Source organism: Pyrgilauda ruficollis, unplaced genomic scaffold, assembly GCF_017590135.1.
Source record: "Pyrgilauda ruficollis isolate IOZ18807 unplaced genomic scaffold, ASM1759013v1 scaffold5, whole genome shotgun sequence".
In the NCBI taxonomy this organism is placed as follows: domain Eukaryota; kingdom Metazoa; phylum Chordata; class Aves; order Passeriformes; family Passeridae; genus Pyrgilauda; species Pyrgilauda ruficollis.
The window spans coordinates 6,809,292-6,827,607 of NW_024526599.1; the positions used below are offsets into that span (position 1 = coordinate 6,809,292).

Here is an 18,316-nt window from a genome sequence, read left to right on the forward strand (position 1 = left end):
ATATATGGCCATGTAAGTTTTAGAGACACATAGAAGCAAGAGCAGGTGCTGTCAAGATGCAGGTTATTCTTGCTTCTCTCCAAACACACAAAGTGTGGAGTAAAGCTTGCAGCAAACTTAGGTAATTTTACGTAAATGCAACAGTGTTTTCTGTTTTGTGCTGGTTTTGCGTGGTTTTTTTTTCCTTACTGCCTCTATGTTTCTCTTCTACATGAAATTATTTCGAATTTTTGTTTGTTTTGAAATTTTTTTTAGAATCAGCAGCTTCAGCTTGTTAGGCTAACATGGTTTATTGCAAAGCTATATATATACACCTGTATAAGCCATAGAAGAACAGTCACAACTTGTAGAACTTAGTTATGAAGATGCTTAAAAACCAAGTCTGTATTTCAGTCACACTGTAAATATGCCATTGTGCTGAATCAGTAAGACTGATGAGCATCATCAGCTGGTGTCTGATCATCTACTTAAGAGCGTAAATGGGTCAGACTGGTTGTTAATCTTGCTTCCCCTCTTGCCCCACCCCCTGCCCAAAATCAAGGTCATTACTTAGTATCTTAAAGTTGTTTTAAAACCAACAGCATGTTAGCAAAAAATGCATTTCTGGCTTCATTTAAATACTCCAATTATTCCACTTGCTTGAATACCTTAGCTAAAAGTTAACACAAAATGTCCTACCAGAAACTCTCTATGCAACACTGACATAAAATAGATTATAACCTCCCTCATAACACATGATACAGGCTATAATCTGTTTTCTAGCTTTTAAAACAGCCAAAGCACTTTGAATACCATGCAAACACCTAGATGTGAAAAATGGTTTTGAGTATTTGGTTGTTATCAAACACCAAAACTAAAACTTAATTCATTCAAAATTAAGACAAAATTACTTTCAAACTCAGTCCCATTTAAATTGAAGTCAAGGAAGCATATGTGTGTATACTGTGTGTTTTTCTGAAATACACTAAGGCTTATTCACATTGAGTATTCAAATACATTGTTTGTCTTTAACCTGCTAATTCTACCAAATGATGGATTATTCATCCCTTGTTTTTGCTGGCTGTTCTTCTGTTTTAGAAATCCATTAATCATTTGGGGAGCAAAAGTTATATGCAATTTGAGTGATTAATTGTGCAAATGATTACAGGAATTGGTTTGTAAGAAACCCATAAGCTGAGATTGTTTACATAAATTTTGGCAAATATTACAAAGTGTAATTCATAACAATTGGGAATGATCTTCCTGTGAAACTGATTACTCCGATTATATGTGATACTGTGAAAACCTATCTGACAGTGTGAATGTGAGAGCAGTTCTCCACTTGCTCTGATGCTGGCATTTAAAAAAAATTTTTAAAACGGATACATATTTTTTGAATCAAATAAGAGTAATCTTTATTTCCGTTGCTTTCCTGCAGTTTTAAGGAGATTCTTGCCATGATATGTTTAAAGATGGGAGTTCTCACATTTACTTTTTATCACTTTGTTCTGTTTTAACATAGAAAATGGCAGATGAGGCTTCTGTAAAGACTTCTACCAAGAACTGCCAAGCAAGCAATGGGAACAACAATGTTTCTTCCCATAGTCCCTCTGTGAGCTGTATGCAAAATATCAAAGAACAGATACCGAAATATCAGGTAATGTTTGCTACTTTATTGCTTTTGATTTTCCATTGTACTGAAGAAGTTAGTTTATTAAAGATTTCTATTAGATCTTTGAATGACTTTGGCTTCTAGTACATTACAGCTTAATCTGAACCTTGAGACATCTACTCTATCCTCAAAATGTTATAGAATAAAAATTTGTTTGGGTGCATCTTTTAGTCATCTTTTAAGCTTTTTGTCTATCTTGGCCTTATCTTTCAAGGAGTTGTGAAATATATCTAATACCATTTTGTCATGAGAAGATCGTAAAAAGTACTATACTCTTCTCTGTTCATGTCTGCTTATGGTTCAGGTCAGTTCTGAAGAGGCTGTTGAACATGGTTTATTAAGAGTCCCTTTAGTCTGTCTTACTATAATATTAAATTTAAGGTGCTTTGTCTCTTTCTTAGTAAAAGTGTTAGCATTTCACCTAGAAAAATGAAGTCTGAAGAATGTATAGGTTAAGGTGGGAAAAGAAAATAATTATATTTAACTGGAAGGTGATTTTCTTCAGAATTAAAAAACTTCTCTTTGTATTTGCTATTGATGATCAGTCTTTGGAACAAAATAAGCAACTGATCTGAAGACTGCATTTCTAAGTATAATCATAAAATATTTTCCAATGAAAAACGTTTCCACGAGGGCAGGGAAGGTGAGTTTACTCATTTGAATAAGGAAGGCATCTTATTTTTTGGGGATCCACACCACAGAATCCAAGTCCTGTTAGCATTTACAAATAACATTATCAAACACTCTGTTATATGGGAATGTTGCTGGACACAGCTATTTCTTTGGAAATGCAGAAGATCCTTTTTTCTCTCTTGCCTTTGGGGGTCCCCCCAGAACAAGGGTAGTACTGCTCATCTAGTCAGAAAAATGCGGGATTTCTTCCTGTTGTACTTGCTAAATCCACAGTGTTAAGCCCACACTGGGTGCACACTGATCTTACTCTGCATGAAAAAGATGAACTTCTTTGTTCTCCATTCTGAATGCATCACTGTGGCACTATGGTAAGTTGAAATAGTATGCCAAGTTATTTTTAACTTTGCTGTTCCCATCTTCTTGTCTGTGTAGTACACCAGACCAGCCTCTGATGTCAATATGCTGGGAGAAATGATGTTTGGCTCAGTGGCAATGAGTTACAAAGGCTCCACCTTGAAAATTCACTACATACGGTGAGTGTCCTTTTCTGTGATGCACTGTCTTGTCAGGCACTTGGAATTGATGACTCAGTGAAATAAATGACTGTTTATCCTTTCAGCTCTCCCCCACAGCTGATGATAAGTAAAGTCTTCTCAGCCAGGGTAGGAAGCTTCAGTGGAAGCAACAATAAGTAAGAACATCTTTTTTTTATATATAATTTCTTTCCTTTCCCAGCCAGTGCAGTTGTCTGTCTCCTTTTGTAGTTCTGGTAGAAAATCAGGAAGGCAGCTGTGGAGAATTCTCTTAATAGTTCCTAGTTAGGCTGGCCAAGTTTTTGATTTAAAAAAAAAAAACTCCATGTTTCTACTTCCTAATTTGTCCAGGGCATGCAATAAAGTTCAGAGGTTAGGTGATTTGGACAATCAAAACCTTAATCTCTTATTGCTCTCAGAAGATGAGGAAGAGATATACTGAGAATGCTTTGTCCCCGTATCCCACTTCTGTTTCCTTCAACAAATACACTATTTTGTTTTACGTCCTCCCCAAAATGGGCAATATGAATAAATTGAATCCTAAATGCCATAGAAAGAAGCTTCCAGTAATTCAAATATAAAAAATAAATGCCTGTTTCCTTCCAGTTTCAGAAACCTACTTATCCTTCAGTTTGGTTTTAAAGTTCATGTTCAGCCTTCTTTTTTTATAAAATGAACCTAATTCATAAGCTAATATTAATACCTATTGATCATATTCTCAAGGAATACTGGCTTCTCCCTGTTTTAGCTTGCAAGATAGCTTTGAATACATCAACCAAGATCCCAGTCTGGGAAAGCTGAGCTCCAATCAGAATGGTTTGGGAACCTGTCGCAGTGGAAGTAATTTAGGTAAATATTTCCAGGTTCTGTGTCTTTCTGACAACACAAGGCCATCTGTTCATTCAGTTTTGGCTTTTTTTCTTTCCCAGTACATCACCTCCTTGGGTTTTTTACTTTTTTGTTTTTTGGTTTTGGTTTTTTTTTCATTTTTTTTCCATTTTCTCTACGTTGCTTTTGTTTCCTAGGTGTGTTACAGCTGTGTAGCAGCAAACTGCTGCAGGGTGTGTCTGAAGGAGGTCCCCTCCGGCTCATCCGCAGTGCTTCTTTCTTTGCAGGTTTGTGTGGAATGCCAGCCACAGTGTGACCCATCCATATGCACACACAAATCCAACTCCTTCTGAATCTTTGCAGGACATGCATAATTAGTCTCTAGAAACAGAGGGCTAAAATAGTGACAACAGGTGTATCTGGTATATACTTAAAAACATGTCTTCTGAAAAGATGGCTAAATTACTGTGTTTAATTTTAAAGGTATTTTATGCAGTCGTTTAAAGATGAATTAGCCCTTGTGTTTCTTAGAGACATTATGTTTCCTGGCTTGTTGCTGGTTTCTTGCTAACATGCAGGTGTCTTGCTGGTGTACTGCTTTCTCTTCTCTGATCTCTTGCTACTTTTTAATTTGGTGGCAGATATTCAAAATTCTTAAGCTAAGTCTGGGAGGCTTTAAGGATTTTTTTTCCTTAAGCAATATTAATTTATTTCATTCTCAAAACTTTAAGCAGCATAAAGTCTCTTTTTACAGGCAGAATGATGATCCATGCAGGTGGGTAGATCTCAGGCCTAATTACTCTGTTAATTGCAAAAATGTGAACTGAAATACCAATAGAGTTTCTTCACAGCCTTTGCAAATCTTGCATGCTCTACAATTTGAGTAATTCTGCACTACTAACACTTTGATGTAATCTGACATAGACTGAATATTTATTGTGAGGCTTTGTGGACAGTAAATCTCAGCTCAGCAAGTGAAACAGAAGCTTTTAATGGACCTTGTGCTGGACTATTTCATTCTGATCTCAACCTGTGTCAAAGGACGATCTTGCACACTCAGAGTTTATCAAGAGTGATGAAGATACCACCAGCCCTCACTTTCAGAGTTCTGGTTTCTGATAATGCAGACTGTATTCATATTCTTAAGCCCCTTAGAGATATTTTTACGTTTACTTCGGGCAAATAACCTTCCTGTGGTGACATGCTACTCAGCATAGGCTACTGTTTGCTGCCAGCTCTCTTCACACCATACTGATTTTGAGCAGCAGTAAGGGATGTAATTTTTTTGGTGTATAACCTTTAAATTTAAACATTTTTTTTTAAATGCTGACAAATAGTATGATGAATTATGTAATATTTTCTATTGATCTGCTCTGTTTGTTTTAGCACACAGCACACCTGTTGATATGCCTAGCAGAGGACAAAATGAGGACAGAGACAGTGGCATTGCTCGGTCAGGTATCTGCTGTCTATCTTGTTTGCCTGCTTTTGTAATTGTTACAATTCTTGGCTGCAGTGATTCACCTGAAATATAAACACCTCATGACCTGTAAATCCATAATTTATCTGCTAGGTGGTTTGCCTTCTGCATTTACCCCAAGCCTTCATGCAAAAATATTTGCAATTATATTCTTTGTTTACAGCCACCATGTTCTGGGTTCTTAACCAGTTTATAATTTGGAGGAAGAACTGGTTGGAGCCTTTACTAGAGCAAATGAAGAAAAATGGCTTTTTACACTGAATAGGAAAATGAAGACCAGAAGTCATCCTGTCTATTGTAATGGGAGTGCAAGGACTCGTGGGAGAGAGCACTTTCAATGAGAATAAGCAACATTTTAGTATGTTTTAGTAGGGACATTCTCCTACTTTATAACAAATGAATGTCCTCAAGCAGCAAGATTTATTTAAAATAATTCTCTCCTGTGGCAAGTAAGTTGTGTGAAAAATATCAGCAAGCAAGAGCAATATTTGTGAGAAATTATTGTTAGAGTATGAAGAAAAGTATTTAACCAGCAATCTTTGTGATTAATTGTATTTGGGGTTTGTTGCTTTCTTCATAGCATCTCTGAGCAGTCTTCTGGTTACTCCTTTTCCATCTCCAAGCTCTTCATCATCATCTTCTAGCAGCTATCAACGTCGCTGGCTCCGAAGTCAGACAACCAGTTTAGAGAATGGAATTATTCCCAGGTGGTGAGTGTAGCACCTTTCTTCTTACAACAACCGTTTGAGAGCTTAAGCCTCCTTTCTTTAAAAGCACGAACCCTGTTGTTAAATGTTCTCGACTCAGTCTATCTTCTGTGTGTTACATGAGATTGCCAATATAAAAAAAAGATGAACTTTTGGCGGAATGTCAACTTCAAAGCCCAATTTGGAATATAATTATTTTTATTGAATACATAGGCTGTGTATTAACATGGTGTGACTGTATAGGCTGTGTATGAAGCCATATTCTGAAAAATAAATTAAATTGTTTCTGAAGGAGCAGAGCATCTTGTTGAGATGAAAGGGACTGTAAACAGCACTGCTACCATAATGATTTAATACTATGATGAAGTCTGACTAGTGAGCAGTTAGTGAAATTTTGGAGTAATAGCCCATGACGACTCTCTTGGCTGGTACAGGATGTTCCTGATGTGACTTCTGCCAAAACAGGAAGAAAAAAAAAGCTATGATCAAAAAGCTTGGCTTCTGTTTTGGAATTTTATTAGCTTTTGTAGCTCAGTGGCATAACAAAGCATGGAATGCAGCAGACTTTTCATAGCTAATAAGCAAATTCTTCCCTTGTCATTTGCAAAATAGCAAATGGTTCTTGATTATCTTCTCTCTGTACTCATCCACCTGTACCCAGAGACAGAAGGGAATTAGTGGAGACCTACAAGAAATTGATGCTATTTGGCCTCTCTCCCTTTTCAGTTAAGAGAAGCATAAAAGCTGCCAGTTAAAATATGTAGTCAGTAAAAAATAAAAATTGAACCTCATTTGAAAAGACTTATTTCCCTAGTGTCAACTGACGCTTGCAGCATTTTTCCTAGATATTCTTAGTGAATCATTTTTAACATGGAGAATTGTGCCGTAGTACTAATGTAGCAGTTGTGCTTTCTGAATCATACTTGTAGTTGAGAATAAACTGGTTGCTTTAAGTAAACTGAAGTACCTTTTAGTCTAGTTTCCTAAAGAAAGAAGGCTGAGAACAGCCCATGTAAAAAAGGTTTAAACATCTAGGGTAAATAAGATAATTTCAGCCCAGTTTAAGAAATAGCCAAATTTTCACAAATATAAACTGCAAAGTGTTCTGAAAGTTACAAATTATTGAGAGGAAAGCCTCTTTGGGCTGCTTATTCGCTGTCCAGAGCAGGGTTGTTGGTTTTTTTTTTTCCCACTGAAGAACCTGTGCTGGGGAAAGATACTGGAAACAGCACATCATTATTTTTACTGTCTAGAATTATTCTTGAACTGGGATTCTTTCTAAGCCAAAAAGCCTCTTCAGATACTTGCTTTCTCGTTACTTGCTAAAGAAACAGTAAGCTTCTGGTTGAATACTTCAGTGCCACATAGTTTGCACCCCAGGTTGTTACAGCCAAGATTCTATAGTCTTTGTGACTGATGCTTTAGGCCAATAGCTCAAAGAAATTGAGATGTCTGATTGGAACTCCACATAGTCGATTGGCAAGCAAGCTAGATTAGCAGTTTTGTTGAAAAGGCTTCTCTCTCAGACCTAAATTCCTCAATTTCAGTTCCTGGGAAGCAGTACAAAAGCTTGTGATGTTTCTTAGATGCTGACTGACCATCCTTTTCTGACTTCCTTGGGAATTTCTGTCTCTGTATGCAAGTTCCTGAAGTTCAGAGGTTATGTTTTTGTCTTGAACTCTTGTTTTCCCACAAGCTCTTTTTTGCTGGGGTTTGATTGTGTGTTTTATCCGGTGTTCATGGACTCATACCTCTGTGATGAGAATTTTTTGTATATTTAACTTTGTCAAACCAATTAAACTGTAAACTACTTATTTTTAGAATGGACTGAGTGCTTAGCCCTGAGTCTTTCCTTTTGTTAATTGCTTCATAGTGTTCTATAAATACTACAGACTCCATTTCAAGATAATTCTGATATGAAAAGACTTCAAACTTTTAATTACCACTCACTGGTATTGCAGTCTTAACTTAAAAGAAACTCAAAAGCCAAGCTATTTCCAGATGAGCTGCTGCTCAGAATATCTCCATGGCTTTTTTGTCTTTTTTACTCTATTCTCCTGTAATTTCTCAGTAGATTAACACCCATTATTCAGTTGAAGTTCCTTCCAACAGACATTTTTTCCATAGTGTTTTACTTATTTATGTATACATATTTTATATATATTTATATGGTGTTTTTTTCAGTGAAGTTGATCAAGACTCTTTACACAAGAAAAAAAAATAGTAAATCCAGCAGTATCGATATCTAGCACTGCAAGGCTAGTATTTATTGAAGAACAGGGTGAGGGATTTGCCACCCTTTTGTATAATCACAGTAAAAATTATGCTGGGCTGAGACTTGTGGGTATCATCCAAATCGGTTGCCTGTGCAAAGCGGTAGCTTGGAATTTACATTAGGTGTCTGTGGAACTTGACTCTTGATTAACTCTTTTTAGACTCTTTTTAGTCTTGAAAAACTCCAAGGATAGAGATTCCACAGCCTTTCTGGACACTGCTGTCCCCTTGAATGACCATTTTTCCCCCATTTGACATTATCTGCAGACTCACTGAAGATGTGTTTTGATCCACAGGCTGATAATCAAAACGTTGAGCAGTATTGATCCTAGTAGCAGCCCGTATGTAATATTGAGAAGAGACACAATTGTTGAAAGAAATGTGGCTGCACTATCAAGGAAATAAATAGAACTGGAGAAATAATAATGGTTGTAAAATAGCCACTGGATGAGTGTTTTTTTCTTTCTGGTATTTTTTTATAGTTTTAAGCAGAAAACAATCTTTCTAAGCTGAAGTCTACAGAATTTTGAGCTGGGCAAACATGTATTTGTAGGTGTTAAGTTTGTGTTTTCACAGTAATTACTGGGTGGTGACATTTTGTCTTCATACAAAATAAAACTTTCTATTTTAACTGGTTAACTGCAAACATCTATCTTGAGATGCCAGAACAATATAGATAGTATAGGTTATGTTTCCCAGCTTCCATCATGAGCAATTGTCCAGATTCAAGACCATCATAGATATGCAGCTGAGCACCTAGATAGGACCTCGAGTGCTGGATGCAGTTCACAGCTCCAAAGTTACCTTTTACTTTTTTTGGTTACGATTTTGTGTGATGTATCCCTGTTCCCTTTTCTTCATCTCCCTCAAAGTTAAATCCAGGAGGGAATCTATTAGTTCCGTTTCAGAGGAAAGTGTTCACACCAGACCTCTCTGGGGATTGTCTTCTTCCTATTTGAACAAGCACAGGACTTACCCATCAAAATGTCAGGCATCTTCTGTTCAGAAACATGTGACAGCAAAGCCTTATGTAGTCAGTCAAAGGAGTCCTACAAATGAGTTACCTTCCACTATATAGAGAGCTATGGAGAGAAGCTGAATTATCTCTCAGTACACAGGTAACTGTCCTAACAAATCTGTCTTACAGGTCCACTGAAGAAATGTTTAGTATGGCTGATGAAACCTGCAGCTCCAATCCTGCAATGGTTCGGAGGAAAAAAATTGCAATCAGCATCATCTTTTCTCTGCCTGAAAAAGAAGAAGCACAGAGAAACTTCCAGGATTTCTTTTTCTCTCACTTTCCTCTTTTTGAGTCTCACATGAACAAGCTGAAATATGCAATAGAAAAGGTACAGAATACTAATTTGGCATAATGTGGAAAAATGTCAATCAGAATGAAGTATTCTAGAACCTGATAGATGAAGAGTGGGAGAAGGTGCGTGGTTTCAAGCTTGCCTCCCTCCTTACACATGCAGTCTTGAGCTTGAGCCCAGTGTAGGAACTCAGCATTTGCTGAAAGAGGTGCAGTTTCTTTTCTAGACAGAATTAGAATGGAGAGTTTTATGCTATGGGTGGTTTTCCTTTCGTTCTTGCCATATTTCACTCTGAGGTTTTCTTGACTACCTAGAGACTATGGAAATGATGGTACTCTGCCCTTTCATGCAGTGTCTAAAAGAGAGACACAAAATATTTGTTGCTGTCTTCTTCCTCTCAGAAATTTTCTCTTCTCTCCCCTTGTCCAGTATTAGGGACTGTTGTCCTGTGAGGTGGAGGGAGGTTGGCGTTTGTTGTTGTCCTGAGTGGCTGTATAGGACTGGGGCTAGATCTTAGTTATTTTGACATGTTAATGAAGTTTAAAAAGATGGAGAATGTGAATCCTTTAAGCAGCTGTTTTGTGTCTTTAACTCTTAATCAAGGCCATGATCTCATGTAGAAAAATAGCAGAATCCAGCCAGAGAGTGCAGGTTTATATCAGCCGTGTCATGGATGCCCTGGGAGAATTCAGGTGAGTTGATGGAATTCTGAATTACAAGGAGAGCACTTTTCATGCCCCATGAAAGATATTTGTCAGTTATAAGCAACTGAATGTAAGGTCTTGTATTTTAGACAGTCTTGCAGTTAGTGTGAATGAATTTTCTGCATTGGTTATTGGGGAAATGTTTTCAGAAAACTTTAGCAAAACCAACTCAGCCGTTTTCCAAATGCGAATGAAAGTAGTTATGTTACATTCACATGTTCCTGGGATTGTCAGTAAAAGTCTAAACATCTCATCAAGAGCTGGCTTCTGCTGATGACTGTACAATTGGGTGGATTGATGTACTCATGCAGATAGATGTGTCTACTCCTAGCCATAGATGTTGAACAATGTAACTGGCAAGAAAGTTGTAATCAAAAGCTCTCTTTTCTGTACTTGAGGAAGGAAGGAATGGTCAAAGGCTAAGAAAGTCAGCCCAGGAGAGAGAGAAGGTTTTAATGGAATGGAGGTTCTCTAATATCTGGAATGTAGAATCGAATCTGTGCAATGAATAGAATGGGTGGTTCTTCCCCTCAAATTTATTTCTGAATGGTTTCTCTGAATAAAATTCACATGGGAATGCAAAAAAAAGGAAGCTAAATATGTAACTCATATGACACTGGGTTACTGATAATATGAACTAAACAGACTAGTGTTCTGAACACTAGTAATTACTGGAAGAGTAAAAACTCTTCCAGTTTGTTTAGTCTCCTAGATCTTAGCAAAAAAAAAAAAAAAGGCAAATTAAAATCTGGACAACAGAAGAGGAAAGGGGCTACATATATTTATTTGCAGAATTGAAACATGCAAGTTAACACTGACTTTTTGGGAATTTTCTTTGAGCAGAGTTACCATCTGGAACCTATATTCTGTTCCAAGGATTGCAGAGCCTGTGTGGCTTAATATGATGTCCAGCACCCTGGAAAAGAATCAGCTATGCCAGCGTTTTCTTAAAGAATTTACCTTTCTGATAGAACAGATCAACAAAAATCAGTAAGCTTCCCTCACTCCATTTTTCTTAAGAAAAAGCTTTTGTGCTTCCCAGTGCATGTGACTATGTTAAAGCACTTAATGGGGTGTTCTGTTGCTGGTGTTACTTTGGACATGCTTTTTTTAACTTTTTTTTTTTCCTACTAGGTTCTTTGCTGCTTTGCTGACCGCAGTGCTGACTTACCACCTGGCGTGGGTCCCAACAGTGATGCCAGTTGACCATCCTCCCATCAAGGCTTTCTCTGAGAAGCGCACATCCCAGTCTGTGAACATGCTGGCAAAATCCCACCCATACAACCCTCTCTGGGCACAGCTGGGTCAGTATGATTTGGAAAGCTTTGGATTTTTCTCTAACAAGCACCTTTGTGCATCCACTCCTTTTAGATAAGGGCTACTTGTAATCCGGGTCACATTTCCTGCTACCAACACGTGTCTTTTGCCTGATTAATCAGAGCATTTGGAGGCCTCTTTGCATGTCCTGCTTTTTATCCTTGTTGACATCCTCTGTTACACTGTCTGGTTAACTTGTCATAGAGGCATTAAGATGGTGCAAGTGCTGTCAATAGTCTTAGCAGTTTGGGAAAAAACAAGATGAAATAGACTGGATTGAGAGGAGTTCCCTGGGCCTTGGAGGCCCTTTGTAGTTGAAACTGGCTACCTCCCTTTGTCTTATTCTCACATAGCTAGAATAGAGAGCAGGGCAATAAATCGGAAGTCTGGCGACTGGCAGTAGCTCCATTCACTTACTGTTACATGAATGGGCTTGGGGCAAGATGTTTTTTCTATCCTCTGTGCCTCAGACTGGTCTCTGACAAATATTTTATAGCTTGTAAATTATCTTGATACAAGGGACTAGATAACTGATGTCAAGTGAGTAGGTGAATGAAAGCTGAGAAAGTCATTCTGTCAGTGGTAAATATTTGAAAATTCCTTCTCTTCTTGGCAGCAGATGAAAATCTGACATCAGACAACCCTTCACTTTAGCTGATGTACTATATTGCCATGTAAAATAACACATGCACGCTGAGACAAGGATGTGACTTACTCTGTGATGCTGGTGCTGTCTTTTCCTGATTGTCTCAGGCTTCTTTTTCTCAGTAAGCTCTGTGAAAGATTTGCTACTGTGACCATGTAATTGTAGTGAATTGTTTCCTGGTTTAAGATGTCCTTGAAACATTGTGCAGAGGTTAGACTGAAGGGGAAATTAGAAGTGTGTCCATGGTGTTGAGGATGGAGCCAGGCCTGGAGTTGCAAAAACCAGCTGGACTGGAGGCGTAAGCTCAGTAGTAGCTCTTGTGGTTGTTCCCAGGAGTCACCACTGGTGACTAGTCAAGAGTCTGTTTCCCTTTTTGTTTTGCCAAGTTCTCAGTGCCTGAACTCAAAATGCTCTCTGATTTTTGTTTCATTCTTACAAAGCCCAAAAAGCTGTTACTGTTGTGGTTGCAAAAGCTGATTGTGAAAGGGAGATGTTGCCCTCTGCTGGTCTTCTTTAGGAAGAGGGAAGAAGAACAAAAAATCAAGTCTTGGTGCTTAAAAATGGAAATGACAGGATTTAGATGTACCTGTCTTTCCACCTTCAGACCTGTATTTTCATTACACATTACATATCAATTGCAATTATGTACTAATACAATTGTAAGTCCCTCTGTCATGAAGACATACTGTCTCTTAAACACCAGCTTCAATCTAATGGTATTAACAAGTATTAGTACGTTTTGAAGATCACAATTTTGACTTTTTGCACTGTCTTATTAGTATTTATATAAAAGCTAATTGTGCAAATGAACATGAAGCCTGAATCTGATTTCCATAGCAACTGTGCTCAACTCAAAAGTAAAACAATATATTCCACTTTCATTTCCATATTGCTTGTCTTTGTGGCCTACCAGCCTTTGAGATTAATTGAGAAGTCTGAAGAAGTCTGAAAAACCACTTTTAGTTCCTAGGGAATGAATTTGCTGGCTTGTTAGGCTCTAGGGTTAGTTGCAAGGGTGTCCCTAACTGAAGGAAGATGGCACCACTGATGCCACCCGCCAGGAGCCTCTCCAGTGCATCACTGGCATCGTGGGAAATGGCAGATCTTAGCAGGGGAGACAGAGAAGCCATGGAATTACTGTCTCATTGATCCTTGTTTTGTAGGAATGGAGTTGGGAGTGTTATTCCTTTTATGATGTGTATAGTGAGAAGGAGGCTGGACATAAATGTGCTCTTTGGAGTTTTTTTTTTGCTGTGTTAGTGTCGAAACCAGAGGCCCCCTTGCCTGAAGCTCTGTGTATAACTCTTTCTGAAGCTCTGTTTATAACTCTTAATATAGTGTTGCTTTTTGAGGTCTAGTACAAAATCCTGATGGCAAGCTCTGTCCAGAACAGAATTTGAGCAGCCCAGAGGAAGGAAGCATTTAGCACCTGAAAGCAGTCTGATAGATTAGCAGGTAGCTGATCAGACCTCAAGGTAGAGAAGCCTGCTTTCTATACTTCAGGTATCTGAGGAAAATGGAGGGTTTGGCTGTCTCCCATGTGCTGGTGAGATCAGACATAGATTCGTTAGCCAAAGGCAATTTAGTGAGTGTTCTCTGATGGGTGTCATGTGAAGACAACTGGGTTAACTCATCCTAGGAATAGACACTTCTCTGAGTTAGCTGATCTTTTACCAGTGGGGCATGTGAACATTCCCTTACTGGTTATCTATGTTTATTTGTTTATTTCTCCCAGAACTCTGGAGTAGGAACCCTTTAGCTGATAGATGATTATAAGCAGTTGGAAGATAATTGCCACTCTCACAAAAAAATATGTTGGAAGTAGGAGATGTACAACCTTAGTTCTGTTAAAAAAGCAGTTATTCAGGATAAATAGCAAGAAGTCATTCTCAGGAGGACTTAGATGATGATGTAGTAGTGCCTTTCATATTGCAGTTGTATTTTGATTTCCTGCTTCTCTACTCCCCCTGCCAAAGTTAAATGCTCATGTGAGTGAGGTTGGCTCCCACATACACAGCACGTGCTTTGCTCAATAAAGTAGTTACATGCCTTTTTTTTTCTGAACCTCATTTATTAAGCTAATATTTATTTCTTTTATTCTTTTTTGATATCTTAGTCCTGAAAAACATAATTAAGATTTTATCTGTGTGAAAATGCCTGTGTTTAACAGAAAGGTCACTGCACTAAAACAGAGAAACTTTGTTTCTGATGAAAGAAAATTAGTAGAAAAATAGAAAATAGTATATAGCTGGCTTCATAGTTTTGCTGGACATGCATTCTTCTTTGCTCCCTTGTGTCAGTTTCCAGGTGATAATATCTTGTAAGCATTGTGTAAATTAAATCTTAGTGGCTCTTAACAGAAATAAAATGAGTAATAGCAGCTGATTGGTCACAAAAGGCCTTCTGGAGAAAAGCCAGTTGTAAGAAGCATTAGGTGACTTCCTTTGTTACTCTTTAAGACTTTTATGAATTCACTGTGGAAGAAATTAACTGTCTAATTGTGTCCATAGTAAATGCTGTTTCAAAATGTGTTGAATTTGAGCAGTATGAGTTATATTACAATGCAACATAAACCTGTGAAGTTTTTGCTTTCCTGTGTAGGTGACCTCTATGGTGCCATAGGCTCTCCAGTGAGATTGACTCGGACTGTGATTGTTGGAAAGCGCAAGGAGCTGGTGCAGCGCTTGCTCTATGTTCTAACTTACTTCATCCGGTGCTCTGAGCTGCAGGAGAATCAGCTGACATGGAGTGACAAGGCTGGGGAAGGAGAGCAGGTGCTAAATGGAAGCAAGATCACAACTGCACTAGAAAAGGGAGAGGTAGAGGAATCTGATTATGTGGTTGTCACTGTTAAAAATGATCCTGCTCTTGTGCCTCCAATCCTACCTCCAAAGAATGATGGAAGTAAGAACAACAGTACTGCAGAGGGGGTGCATGAACCAGAAGGCACTCAGGCTGTCCCAGTCTCTTCAAGAGAAAAGAGGGAAGCAATAGAAAAGGCCAGTCAGACCTCTGAAACATCTGTTGACTGTCTAACTGGCAGTTTCTGTAAAGGAACAGCTGATGGTAGGAAAAGAACTGTCACTGATACAGGAATCATATCCTGCCACTCTGAAGAATCATCTAAATTAGAGGATATAATGGGTGTAAAGAAGAACAAGAACCAGAATGAGAGCAAAGTGGAGAAGCAGTTTTCTGGTAGGTCATCTGCTGTACCTTGTCCTGAAAGGTCTGGCCACAGGAGTTCACACTTAGAAAAGGTCACATTTCAGATTGGAAGTTCAGCGTCACCAGAGTCAGACTTAGAAACTCATAGAAGAGAAATGGAAGAAAATCTGAAGGCATTAATTAAAAATCCAGAGGTGATACATTGTGCCTCAAGTTCCACAAATCTGACTGTGGATGCTTCTCAGAATCAAGGAGACAGTTGTGAAGCTGCCTTTATACCCATCAGTAGACATAATGTTTGTTATGCACAAATCCCACCATGTGAGGAGAAGGGAAGTATACTTAACCAACATACGGAAAGTAAAGGAACTGAAGTGAATTTAATTAACTCAATATCTAGTGAACTGCTTTTGCCCACAGATAACATAGAAGCTGTAAAATTGCCAAACATGAAAGAAAATAGAACTTTATGCTCTGGCAATTTGGAGAGCTATTCTTCTGACTGTGTAGAAGCAGATTCTACTGTCAAACAGGATTCCTCTAAAGTAGGTGCTAAAGATGTCCCCTATGGGGATTCTGGAAGGAAAACCTCCTTCAGAGTTGAAGGGGACATTCCAAGGAATGAGAGTTCAGACAGTGCTCTTGGAGCTAGTGATGAAGAAGGTGATTGTTGTATCCCTGATGAAGTGCATCGTGATAACCTCAGCAAACGGCTTGAAGAATTTGCAGAAGTGGAACTTCCTTTGCCAAGGTAAAGAAGTCTGATTAATTTAGAACAAAATGGAGTAAAAAGCTGTAGCTACTTTGGAGGTGTTTAAAGTTTCAAGTCTGAAATCTTCTGGGAGCTTGACTAAGTTCCTTGCAAACAAATCAGTAGTAGACAGTGATGTAGTTAGAATTCTTGTAAGTAGATTTGGCATAAAGGAAACAGAGAGCAGTTTATTAAAGTTTTGTTACAAAGGTATACTTCAAATGCCTAAAAAAAGGTGATCAAACTTTTTATGTAAACTGACTGAAACATTGAATGTAGACATGTAGATAGAGCATCTGAGGACAAACAAAATTTCGCTTAAAAAGATAACTGTTTAGATTTGACATATTTATAACTCAAATACAGATTTGGAATAAACATGGGCGTGCTATTTGAAAGTTTTTGAGCATTCCAGATACACATGGAGTTTGATGGTGCTTAAGCTCAGTTTCTAGACTTACCTTAAGCACGAAAATTGAAGAAAACTCAAATTTAGCAAAATTGTAAGCTGCAGAACATGGAGCTCATTTATCTCACAAACTCCAGTGCATATACATTTGCTTATTTCCAAGTTTGAAGAAATCAATGTGTTGTTAAATTTCAACTTTTGAAATTCTTGTTTCAAAGGGCATCAGTAGATGTTTACTGATGTGAACATTTATGTGTACTTGTAGTACAACTGTTGATTAATATTTGCAGTAGAAGGAGGCATGACTTTGCATTAATGTAAAATCTGAATGCAGTTGTCAAGCAAGAGTCTTAGCTACTTTGTTTCTGTATTTCAGGTCAAATACCATCAGCAGTCAATGTGTGAAAAACTTTGGAAGATCGCTTCTGGGTGGTTACTGTCATACATATATACCTGATCTAGTGCTGCATGGAATAAATAATGATGAAAAACTCAAGCAGTGTCTACTAGCAGATCTACTTCATGCAATGCATGTGAGTTAAAGTAGGAGTTGTGATACTGAAATCTACAGAAGCAGGTTATTTTAGTAGGTTATGTTTTTTACTTACCTGTTCTGAACAGCCACACCTGCCATGTCTTCCTTTTTGAAAATGTAAACCCTTAATTTACTATATGCAACACCTATTCATGCAAGAATCATGTGCTTTCCTTTATTACTTTGAAGGCTTCTCCTCAAAGATTAACACGAGGAAGATTGTTTGCAACTTCAAGTTACAAACAAGGAAGAAAACCCTTGAGCTGCTTCTCTTTTCCATCACAATAGCAGACAAAATTACCGGTATTTCAGAAAAATTATATGCAAGTTGAAACATCTTATTTTGCCACTTAGTGGCATGTGTTGCAGGTGAGGTAAAGTCATGTTGAGGCCTGTATGATGCTAGTCTGTAGCAGAAATGACTGGCTACAGAAGGTAATTGTATATAGATAAGAACTTTGCTGTGTTCTTTCTCTACTGTAAGTACTCCTAAATTATAAAATTTATAACTATGCTTTCACTGGAATAACTGTTACCTCAGTATGCAATTTTAAATGCTTATCTAGTAATTGTCAGCAGCTTCTCTCTGTAGCAATTAAGAATCATCCTGCTGATATGACTGCATGTACTGTCCAGAGCAGTGATGTGTGTGTCTGTTCCTTAAGGAGCATCAGATTGGTCTGGTGTGATAGTGTGATAGATAAATCTTTGGTGGATGACAAGTGGGCCATGAGCCTGAGCAGCTCTTGCTGCAAGGAGAGCCAGTGCTCTCCTGGGGTGCATAGCAAGAGCATTCCAGCAGGTCAAGGGAGGTGAACCTGCACCTACTCAGCCCTAGTGAGGTTACATCTGGGCTCCACAGGTCAAGAAGGATGAGGAGCTACTGGAGAGACTCCAGTGGAAAGCCCCAGAGAGCATTAGGGATCTGGAACACCTCTCAGAGGATACTTGACTGAGGAGATCTCATTGATGCATGCAAATGTCCTAAAGGCAAGTGTCAAGAGAGTGGTGCTCAGCAACAGGACAAGGTGCAATGGCCATAAACTAAAACACAAGAAGTTCCACCTCAGCTTCTGAGAAAGAAATTCTTTATGCTGAGCGTGGCAGAGCACTGGAACCAGCTGCTCAGGAGTCTTCTGGGGAGTCTCCCTCTCTAGAGACATTCAGAACCCACCTGGAGTTGTTCCTGTGTCACCTGCTCTAGGGGACACTGTCTTGGCAAGGAGTTAGATTAGAGGATCTCCAGAGGTCCCCTCCAGCCCTAGCTGTTCTATTATACCCTTCTTGATTTTGCATAATAAAATCCCTCACATATCTCTGAAACATTGAAGGTACTTTCACCATCACTGGATCAGTGTCATTATTTT

The 18,316-nt window shown here is 38.3% G+C and overlaps 1 protein-coding gene across 6 annotated transcripts in view; it reads left to right on the plus strand.

The window, feature by feature from the left end:
* FNIP2 (folliculin interacting protein 2) overlaps positions 1-18,316 on the plus strand; it is a 50,587-nt gene that overhangs the window by 23,062 nt on the left and 9,209 nt on the right. For 3 of the 6 annotated variants that reach the window (XM_041479820.1, XM_041479822.1, XM_041479817.1), the window contains exons 3-15: positions 1,502-1,636; positions 2,717-2,817; positions 2,904-2,975; positions 3,566-3,666; positions 3,843-3,932; positions 5,032-5,103; positions 5,706-5,835; positions 9,254-9,455; positions 10,023-10,111; positions 10,967-11,113; positions 11,258-11,427; positions 14,688-16,005; positions 16,791-16,947. In XM_041479820.1, coding sequence (XP_041335754.1) covers positions 1,502-1,636; positions 2,717-2,817; positions 2,904-2,975; positions 3,566-3,666; positions 3,843-3,932; positions 5,032-5,103; positions 5,706-5,835; positions 9,254-9,455; positions 10,023-10,111; positions 10,967-11,113; positions 11,258-11,427; positions 14,688-16,005; positions 16,791-16,947 — 2,784 coding nt within the window. The remainder of the gene's footprint in view (positions 1-1,501; positions 1,637-2,716; positions 2,818-2,903; positions 2,976-3,565; positions 3,667-3,842; positions 3,933-5,031; positions 5,104-5,705; positions 5,836-9,253; positions 9,456-10,022; positions 10,112-10,966; positions 11,114-11,257; positions 11,428-14,687; positions 16,006-16,790; positions 16,948-18,316) is intronic. The other 3 variants (XM_041479821.1, XM_041479819.1, XM_041479818.1) reach the window with 2 other exon arrangements.